Source organism: Podarcis raffonei, chromosome 2 (assembly GCF_027172205.1).
Source record: "Podarcis raffonei isolate rPodRaf1 chromosome 2, rPodRaf1.pri, whole genome shotgun sequence".
Taxonomy (NCBI): domain Eukaryota; kingdom Metazoa; phylum Chordata; class Lepidosauria; order Squamata; family Lacertidae; genus Podarcis; species Podarcis raffonei.
The window spans coordinates 96,601,602-96,612,583 of record NC_070603.1 but is presented as its reverse complement, the minus strand read 5'-3'; the positions used below and the strand labels follow the sequence as shown (position 1 = coordinate 96,612,583).

Sequence of the window (10,982 nt, the reverse complement as noted above, 5' to 3'; positions counted from 1 at the left end):
GGAGAAACCTATCAATGGCTATGCTCTTTCTCCACAGGTGGAGGTGGTAATACTTCTGAATACCAGTTGCTGAAAACCCACAGGAGATGGGCGAGCTGTTGCACTCATGTCCAGTTTGCAGGCTTCCCACAGTCACCTGGTTGGCTACAGTGAGAACAGGACTCTGGACTAGATGGGCCATCAGCCTGATCAAGCAAGTTGTTCTTATGAGAGGGATGGGGAGTGTGACCCTGCCGATTCTCTCGAATCTCCCAGAAGCTTTTGATTCTGCAGGATCAGTATCTGCAGGGGCCCGAGCCACCGCGTCACTCCCTAGAGATACTCATGGCTTGGGTGTGCTGCAAGCCCTGCAGTAAGTGCCGCCCCCTGTGGTGTGGCACCCAGTGCCCCCCACCAGCTATGCCTCTGAGCGCAGGTCATGATTTTGTCCCCAGTGGTATTTAATACCCCTCACCTTGTCAAATTTGGTCCATTAGCAAATGACTTGATCCTCTAAGTACTTTGCCAAAAGACTACAGAGGTTCTTTGGGAGTAACAGAGGGTCACCTGCTATTATTGGGCAACCTCTGAACCATGCAGAAGAGCTTCCCTAGCTGGCAGCGAGAGGATGCAATGGAGGCAGTAGGGTATGTTTTCTTTACTGTCCTCACTACCCACTACCACATGGTGGGTACTGTCATGTGATCTAGCCCATGCTCAGTTGGCATCGGCATGAGACCTCTTCCATCTGTCCTACAGCCATGGTCTGGTACACCAGTTTGAAAGATCAACACTAGCTGCCTATTAGTGTCCAAGTTTTGTGTTATTTGAAGCCCCAAACAACTTGGGACCAGCATACCTAGCAGACTGCCTCCCCAGTACAGACCAAGCTGACCTTCAAGATTTTCTGAAGATATCTTGCTGGCCATTTCATGTCCAATGGATTTTCACTTTATGTCAGAGTGGAAGAGGGCATTCATTGTGACAGCTCCTACCCTCTGGAATACCCTCCCTTGAGTAATTAGTGAGGTGGAGACAATAATGACCATTAAGTGCCCCCTTAAAAAAAAAAGATGTTACGTCTACCCAAGCTTTCCTGGACTCTGATTCTTAATTCTTGTTTTGTACATCACTCGGTTTAATTTGTGATGTAGTGTTTTGAATGTGCCTCATTTTTCTCTTTGTTCTTAGGAATCTTTACTGAATGTTGTTCATTGTTTTATTTTTATTGGTTTTATGTAAAACACAGAGAATTTTTATAGGGTTTTGTTTTGTTTTGTTTTAAAGTGCAGTGTAGTTATGAACATTAGATTGGTTACTTTGCGGTAATCTGGGAAGCATGAATGCTCCCCTTCATGGGAAACATCAATGTTTGTCCTGGTTTTATGCCAGAATTGTTTTATCCTACTCTGTTTTATGGCATGTAATGGATTTTATAAGTTTTAATGTATTTTTACAATTCATGTGTTTTAGTAGGATTTTTTTGCTGTAAGAAATTCTGAGTTTATTTTTTTATAAAGAAGGCATGTCATATTTAATAAATAAATAAATAAAATTATTAGCTAAAAGCATTGGATTGTATTCCCTCATGCTGATGGAAGTCTTTTTAACTCCACAGAGATTTTGGTCAGCAAAGCGAGGGAAGAGGGCAGGATATTCTTTTCTGATTCCCTCATTTCTCCTGCAGCCTCTGCCCCACACCACTTCCCCTGCTATTCCAAAATTATCCTCCAGCTCTCTCTAGCACATTTTGGGTGTGCATGCATGGGGATCTGTAGAGGGGCACGAGGAATCTTTGAAAAACTGCTTTCCCTCCTGATTCTGCTGATGGAGGAAACCACTGCAGGATCAAAGAGCCTACTGGCTGGGTTGCACCCAACCCTCTACGCCAAATGTCTGGAAAGCAAACCTCCATCCAACACATTTCAGCCTGCACAGCATTTGGCAGCGGCAGCAATTAAAGGCTCACACTGAACAACGTGAATGCATGCTTACTGAATGATACATCCTCCCCCATGGCTCCGGCTTCGGCTGTGTCCCGTTGTCACAGGGGAGCTGTTCCACAAAAGCTGGGTCTCCAAAGAGCAGTATGTTGCCTGTGGCACACGGGCATCTGACTTACAAAAGGCAGGGATGAAACTGAATATCGGCTTATTCTCTCTCTGCCCCCCCCCAACTCCTTTGAGTCAGCCTTTTTAGGATCCTACATGGGTAAATAAAAAAAAACCTCTAAGCAAATGAAATCGATGGAGAGGTATTCATAGGCGTGCTACTCACGTCTGGTTGTTTCCAGTCAAAATAATCTCCCACTCAATTATGGAGAAGAATAGAGATGCCAACCCTGCCTGACTCACAGTCAGATGGAGAAAACGAAGAGGAGATGTTCTTGTAGCAGAGAAGGTTTGCGGGCAGAGTGGAACTTACTCAGCAACTATTTTAAGAGCGTAACTGGGAACAAAGCCACCCATTAGGAAAACAGGATCCCGGACAAAATGGAATCCTTTGACAGGGGTGCTCACTGGATTGATCAGCTATAGGTCATATATCAGTCACCAGTTCATAAAACAGCTACCCACTGTTGTGGCATAGAGAGAAATGCAGTAGTAACTGGTGCCCATTGAGAATGGAAGGGCAGAAGGCAAGGAGGCCAACAGTAGGTGGAGCCAGAGCCAATGGCAAGCAGAATCGACACATTCTAGCTTTGCCCCCATCCTTGCTCCTGCTGTGTTCTTCAAGGGCAACACAGAGACTTGAGCAGGAACCAGGCAGCCGGGCCATCCCCTAGGCTAGTTGGGCTTGGGGATTGGAGGGTCAGCAGTTTGAATCCACATGATGGGGTGAACTCCCGTTGCTCAATCCCAGCTCCTGCCAACCTAGCAGTTTGAAAGCACACCAGCCTCCACTGGGTAAAGAGCTCACAAAAAGTTATTGCAGAATTACATCTGCACACAGAGCAACTGGCTTGGTTTTCCTGGTATTGAAGTGATGCCAAGCAGTGGAATTCGGGTGACAAACAAGGACCATCCTTTTAGAGCACAAGTCCTGAAAGTGGCTCTCATTTGCAACTAGCTCCTCAGCATAACAGACTGAAGAACCACCTGGTTTCATTATCCTGACATGGCTTGCTTTTTGGATTTCAGAACACTTGTGGCCCTGGTCGTATTACCTACCCATGCTTGACTTTCTCAGACCTGAACCCTGAATTATGTCTTTTCAAACCTAGAATGGTCCTCCAAAACAGTTGCCTGTTTGTTTATGGATCTTTGCCTTGGCTAGGTGTGAATTGACCTCTTGGTATCTACTAATCTTGTGGCATGTTTTGCCGCTGGCAGGAATCGGACATTGTGCCAAGGTGATCATTCCATCAGGGCAATGATGGTCCTCTCCCCCCCCCCAAATGCTATTTTGGGAGATCTCCTGAGCCATTTGGGGGGTGGGAAGCACTGTTGCACAAATGAAAGCCCTCGTGCAGGGTTCCAGCTGACAGGACTCATTATTTGAATTGTGCCCCCTACGTCCACTCCTACTGAGTGCAGTGCCTTAACAATTCCCAACTTACATCTGAGCAACCTTCTTGCAAAGTCACCACAGCTGACAAAAGTGTGGCTCATGATAGGGCATTTGTAGTTTCCTCGTGATTTGGCTCCATCATATGCTGAACCAGAACCACCGCCTTAGCTGCTTTTCCCTCAGACAACCTTTGTGGGAGCTGTTGCCTGGCAACCACCAGCAAGGAAAGACTTGTCTCCATTGTGGGCTGAGTGAATTCTAGCTTCTCAGCCCCCTTTCCTTGGGTTCTGCTGCTTAGAAGGTGGAGGCAAGTCAACATAAAGGAAGGCCAACAATATAGACAGCAAATGCCACTTGGATATAATCCTGTCACATGTTTGTTTCTGATACCAGACGTGTGTGTTTTAAGTTGATTTGAGACCCTCTTGGGACTATAAAGTGAGGTGCAAGTATTCTAAATAAATAAATAAATAGCATCCTAGCCCATAGCATATCTACTTCTCTCAGCCTTCCTAGCACCATCCATTATATCTCAGTAACACAACCCAGCACTTAAAGGCTCCTCTGTGGAATTGTAGTTCAGTCAGTGTGAATGCCAGGCTATTATGCATTTTGATACATATATTTCATTCTGGGCCCAATATCTGAGTCTTCTTGGCAAACAGCATGGTCTCACTTTGTGACACATTTGGATTTCTTAACAGGCAATAGGAACAACACTGCTTGCACAGACCTTGTTCAAAGGATCTGCAGCATTGCTTTGCCATCAAAATTCCTTACCTGGGAGGCTATTGTCTCTGTTTTCCAGATAGGGAACTTAAGGCTAAGCGATGGTGCTTTACTGCCAGCAAACTGGGGCTTTCTTGACTGCATGCACTTTGAACTCAGGCCTCCCAGTTACAGCCTTAACAACACACCATCCAATGGGACCACAATAGTTTCTCCTACACTGTTTATATCACTGCTGTTAGCTACCTTCTCAAATATATTGCTGCTGACTTCACAGGGAGCCTTTGGGTGAATAATTCTTCAGCCTAGAGAGATGGTGTCCATGTACTCTCTATAAAAATGTGTGAAATGTCTCAAAAGCTGCACAAACACTAACCAACCCATTGGCAATGTACTGCATGCAGATGAGAAACCTAGCAAGTCAAACCAGCTTGTACATGCTAGTGATAAGCAAAAACCCCAAATTCAATTATCTCTTATTTTGCTACCAGGGCAATGTCAAAAGCTGCAAAGGGAACAAAGCCACGGGTCAATGAAACCTATTTAGGATACATGACAAATTAGCCTAAATTGCCCTAGATGAGTCTTCAGGCTGCAGTCTGAGTCAGTTATGTAAAATATAACCGTTTCATGGCGTCATATCACATTTGCAGTGGTGTAAAGTGAAGGAGACTTTGGCCTTCTGGCATACAAAAAACAGTGTTGGAACTGAGGAACAGGCAGAATGATCTACTGAATTGAGCACAGCTTTTAGTACCTTTTTATTTTCATAACAATAATTTTTATCTATTTAAAATTGTTTTATCTCATGTTCAGGACTGAGTAAATATGAACTGTTCATTTACTATTCAGTAAGTCCTCTCCCAAATACCCTTTTCAGAAGCTGGTTTGGAGAAATAATAGACTCTGATTTGGAGAAAACACACACACACACACACACACACACACACAAAAATATTATATATCTCATAACCCTTCACTACAAAAGTCTCTAAGCGGCTTACAAAGATACAATATAAAAATAAATCAGTTAGAAATACAAAATCAAATTTCAATCAAAATGCCTGCTGCAATAAAAATCTTCAATAGGTACTGGACGTTCAGCAGGGAGCTGTCTGACCTCAGCTGGAAGGAAGTCCCACAAAACTTGTTTGTTATTTGTTTGCCATTTTTGTGCCTAATGGTATCTAGTGCTGTCAGGGCTGAATTATTGGGCAGAGGTCCAAAGAGAGCCAGCAGAATTAGCAGCAGGGCTGGCTTACCACATTTTAAAAGTAATGTACATTGCCATTTAAAGCAGGCTTCACTAACCTGGTGACTTCCAGCTGTTTTGGACTACAACTCCCATCAGCCCTGGCCAGCATGGGAGTTGCAGTCCAAAATATCTTGAGGGAACCAGGTTGGGCAAGACTGATGATCTAAAGACCCTGCCCCCTGTAAGCAGACAGTCTCAGATGACCAAAGTACATCACTGATGGCAACCAAGGAGCCTTAACAAGATCCCATTAAAACAGTGGTTCTCAACCTGTGGGTCCCCAGATGTTGTTGGACTACAACTCCCATCACCCCTGAGCTCTGGCCTTGCTAGCTAGGGGTGATGGGAGTTGTAGTTCAACGACATCTGGGGACCCACAGGTTGAGAAAGGCTGCATTAAAACATCAGCCACTGTATAATGGTTTGAATCTGTCAAGCAGCTGAAATGGTCATCGGAGGGTCTCCAAAATCAGTCTTAACACCACTCAGCACAGCAGCAGGTGGCTCTTTGGCTACCTTAATCCCAGACCATTCTGGAACATAGGAAGCAAGCGACTACAGTACTGCTCAAAGTGCATCCGTATTGTGTACACTGGCTGGCAACTGCTATCTGAGGAATCTTTCTGAGCCTTGGACCTTTCGTGTCCCAGAGCATCGTGTTCTCTCTCATGGAGGTAAAAACCAGCGCTTTCCATTGTACCTGAAAACCAACACTGTAGCTCACTGAATATATGTGCAGTGGTAAATGCCTGTCAACGATCAAAACCAGCCAGCTCTTCTTAGTGAAATAAATGTGCAGTCCTACAGAAATAACCTGCAACTGGCCCTGTAAATTACTTTGCATATAGCCCCATTCCATATTATGCTGAGAGGCCTATAATCTGCCGCCAGCTGTGTGCCACTGCCTTCAATTGCGCTGACTGCGGACTGGTCAAAATGCCAAGGCATTAATCTGGGGATTAGTGAGCATTAGGTGAGGGGTCATTTCCCCCTCTTTTAGCTGCAAAAGGAAACATTTTTACCTCTGTCCCTGAGAACATGGGTCATGAATCCTGCCTTTTAAACAGGGGCCAAGAGGAGCAAGCCAAGGCATGAGAATATGGGGCTCTGGCAATTCCGTTTTCACACGCTAAAGCAGGGATTTACGGTGACCATCAGGAATTTGAGATCCTGGCTGAATGTCAGGCTCATCATGTCAAAAGCTGCTGCGTACATGGATATCGGGCTCTGGCTGCTGAGATTTCTGAAGCCTCTGCCCTTCTCTAAAGAGGCAGAGAAGGCTGGAGGGGATCCCAAACAACCCGCTTATCTCAGCTTATCATCTCTTTTAGAGGGGCTAATTATGCCTAGGGGTTGAGAGCGAGAGAAACAGGGATGATTAAACCTTGAAAAGAGAGAGACAAGATAAACAAGGAGTGACAAACAGAGACAGGCAGCCAGCTGTTCTTGCTTCCCTGGGTGTTTGCCTTCTCTACCGACCTCCAGGGGAGTTTCCGACTTCTGATGTTGGAGCCTGCCTTCACAGGGCTGTTTTTGACATCATGATGGATGGAACACATACCCAGGTGCTAAATTTGCCAACCAGGTAGAGCGTGCATGCTTAGGCCATTCTCTTTCGTAGATGTTTTTAAAATAAATTTTATTTTCAATGCAAAATTACAACAAAAATTACATTGAATCCAAAATGAAACTATACAAAGAAGAAATCTCTTTCGTAGATTTTGATTGCTGGCAACAGGGAGGAATGTTGAGATGAAGGTAAGAGATATTTCGGCAGAGAATGTGGGGAATGGGGCCCATGAAGTATTTGTTCACGCCAAAGCCACTGCATACACACCATCCTTTTAGGACACATTTAAAGCGCCTCCTCCCCTCTCCTTAAGAAAAGAATCATGGGAACTGTAGTTTAAGAGTGCTGGGAATTGTAGTCTCCAGGATTCTTGTGGGCAGGGAAACACGCTTTAAACGCACAGTGGGTACACAGCCAACCCCTCCCAAGGGTTCTAGGTAACGCCAAGATTGCAGGTTCGATCCCCGTACAGGATAGTTGCATATTCCTGCATTGTAAGGGGTTGGACTATAGGATCCCAAGGGTCGCTTTCAACTCTTCTATGATTTTACGAATTCTGATGGGCGAGAACTTCCTATCATCGTGGGGCCCAGCCCTGGTGTTCAATGGTCACACAGCCAGTCTAGAACTCAGGTGTCTTTTAATTTTAATTTTGCGTGCTTCTCTACCGCAGGTCTTGTGGCTCGCCTAGCAGTGTTACCAGTCATCTGGGCCAATTCGCTCCGGATCTGTCAGGATGCTCACGGACGGCGGATGACTGTGGCAGCAGCAGCAGCAGCAGCAACAACAGGACTGCTGAATGGCCATTGTTCCCCCATCTGCTGCTGAGAAACCCGCCCCGCCCCGCAGGCGCCGATGCCTCTGAGCGCTTTCGCTGGTCCTTAGAGGGAGAGGCAGAGGAGAGGCAGCTGCCGCCGCCTGCGGCTTGCCTCTGCCTCCGCGCTCCCCTCCACCTCTCCTTCCCCGCCCCTCCATCTCTCTGCCTTCCTCTTTGCGCAGGCTCAGCCTGCGCCCCCTACTACTCCACCCCACCCCTGAACCTGATCTCCGGCAGCAGCAGCAGCGGCAGCAGCAGCCTCCCCGCCGGAAGCGCGGGCCTAGCCAATACCTGCACTCGATCGCGAGCCGCGGCCCCCTGCGCGTGTCGTGGCGGCGCGCTCGCCCTTCCCCTCGGCGCTGCCGCTGGCTGGGAAGACGGCGGCGGCGGTGATGGCGCGGAGGAGAAAGTGGCCGAGGGAAGCCCGGCCTCCGCTGCGAAAGCCGTGCGGTAGGAGTCGGTAGAGAGCGAGCGAGCGAGAGACGAGGAAGCAGACAATAGGAGGAGGGCGGCGGGCAACAAAAGGCGCGATGCTGGCAGGGCGGCAGCGGCAGCGCGCCCCAGGCCGGGGAAAGGGGACCCTCGTCGGTGCCAGCCTTTCCTCCTCCTCCTCCTCCTGCTGCTGCTGCTACTGCTTCCTGCCGGGGTCGCCCTCTGCATCCCTCCCGGGAGCCTTTTAAAGTTGGATGGCGACGGCGATGGCCGTCCCCTAACGAGCCAGGAGCCGATCGCGATGCTGGCGGAGACGGAGGCGGCGTCGGCTCGGCGGAGCTGAGCGCAGCGGCGCGCGGGAATGGGCTGCGCCCGGCGGCGCCCGCACAGCTCGAGGTGGCCGCTGCTGGGGGGCGAGGCGCGGGGGAGCGAGCGGGGAGGAGGAGGACGATGCCGCCCTCGCGGAGAGGAGCCGATCGGGCGGCGGTAGGCGAAGAAGACAGCTGGTCTCGGAGGCGGGAGAGCCCGGCGGGGCGAGGCGGCGCCGCCGCTAGCTGCCCTTGAGGAGAAGTCCCGTCTGCTCGCTCCTTCCGCAGCGTTTGTGCCTCAGGGTCGGCGGGGAGGTGGGCGATCCTCAGCCTCGCTCCATGGCGAACGCCAGCGAGTTTGCAAGCAGCAGCAGCAGCCCGCACTTGCCCGGCCCCGGCGGCCTACTCAGCGCCTCGGGCCTCAAGCTGACCACGCTGGGCTTGATCCTGTGCCTCAGCCTGGCGGGCAACGGGCTCTTCGCGTGGCTCATCCTCAAGGAGCGGCCCCTGCACCGCGCGCCCTACTACCTGCTGCTGGACCTGTGCCTGGCCGACGGGCTGCGCTCGCTGGCCTGCTTCCCCTTCGTCATGCTGTCGGTGCACAGCGGCGCGGGCGCCTGGCCGCACGGCGCGCTCAGCTGCAAGGTGCTGGCCTTCCTGGCCGTGCTCTTCTGCTTCCACGCAGCCTTCCTGCTCTTCTGCGTGGGCGTGACGCGCTACATGGCCATCGCGCACCACCGCTTCTACGCCAAGCGCATGACGGGCTGGACCTGCCTGGCGGTGGTGTGCATGGTGTGGACCCTTTCCATGGCCATGGCCTTCCCGCCCGTCTTCGACGTGGGCACCTACAAGTTCATCCGCGAAGAAGAGCAGTGCATCTTCGAGCACCGCTACGTCAAGGCCAACGACACGCTGGGCTTCATGCTCATGCTCGCCACCGTCGTCGCCGCCACCCACCTGGTGTACGTCAAGCTCCTCTTCTTCATCCACAGCCACCGCAAGATGAAGCCCGCTCAGTTGGTGCCGGCCATTAGCCAGAACTGGACTTTCCATGGGCCCGGGGCCACCGGCCAGGCGGCAGCGAACTGGACCGCTGGCTTTGGCCGGGGTCCCACTCCTCCCACTTTGGTGGGCATCCGGCAGAACACCACCCATAGCCAGATCAAGAGGCTGCTGGTCTTGGAGGAGTTCAAAACGGAGAAGAGGATCTGCAAGATGTTCTACATGATCACCCTTCTCTTCCTGCTTCTCTGGTCCCCCTACATTGTGGCCTGTTACCTGCGGGTCTTCATCAAGGCTAGCGCCATCCCCCAAGTCTACTTGACCACTTCTGTCTGGATGACCTTTGCCCAGGCAGGGGTCAACCCCATCCTGTGCTTCATTTTCAACAAGGAGCTCAGAGTCTGTTTCAGAGCTCATTTCCTCTGCTGCCAAAGCATACAAAATACTCAAGGCACCATTCTGTGTGATCTGAAGAATTTTGGGATGTAGTTTTATCTTTCCAATTGAAAATAGTACTCTCTATGCGCTTTTTTTTTTTTTGGTATATGCACTTGAGAAATTGTTATCTAAGGAGACACCTTGACTTTTCCCCACACCCTTAGGTTTTAAGATATTTATTTATTTATGTGTTAGGGGGATTTGGGGGGCGGAGGGGAGGGGAGGAAATCGGGGAAGTAACACAGGGCTCCAACTTTCTTGGCTGCTTCTAACATTTCTACAAATGATTCTGACATGGATAAAAAGGCCATAATTTTGTGTTGTTTTTTTTAAGACCCTACTGGTTTTGATAAAAGCTAAGCGATTTTATTCATGTAAGATTTGATAAAAGCCCAAGATGAAATTTTATATTAAAGTGTTATTTTTGATGACCTCAATATATTGTATTACAGTGTTTGTTTTTAAAGGGTGACCAAGAAGGAGAAACTGTACTGTGTTTAGAAGTCGTTTCTTGCTGGGGAGCTTTTGGATTAATTTTTATTTCAGTACTTAAAGCAGTGAATTTCTAACTTTGCCTGAAATAGAGAAACGTGAGATGCTACCCTAACCTACATCTTAACCTTACTCAAGTTATTAGGTCGTTTCCTATTGACCTGAAGAGAATTAGGTTCACTTGCTTTGACGTAGACTAACTTACATTTTCTTGTTGCACTGTTCCTTTCATAGTATTTCAGAACCCCTTTGGTGGGGCGGGGGGAGAGGAAATGATAATTTTAAAAAGCAAATTGATTACATATCAACTTTAAAAAAACTGTCAATATCAGGTTTTTAAAATCACACTGACTTTCATACTTTATTGGCTTTTTAAAATGTTATCTACAAATACTGGACAATACTTGTACATCTTGACTGTTTTAATAAAAACACTGTTCAATTCTCGTA

At 48.6% G+C, this 10,982-nt stretch overlaps 1 protein-coding gene across 1 annotated transcript; it reads left to right on the top strand.

The window, feature by feature from the left end:
* Positions 1 to 8,120: 8,120 nt before the first annotated feature.
* On the top strand, positions 8,121 to 10,982 carry GPR27 (G protein-coupled receptor 27). The gene has a single exon (XM_053378189.1). The coding sequence runs from the start codon at positions 8,940 to 8,942 to the stop codon at positions 10,089 to 10,091; it is 1,152 nt and encodes a 383-aa protein (XP_053234164.1). The 5' UTR covers positions 8,121 to 8,939; the 3' UTR covers positions 10,092 to 10,982.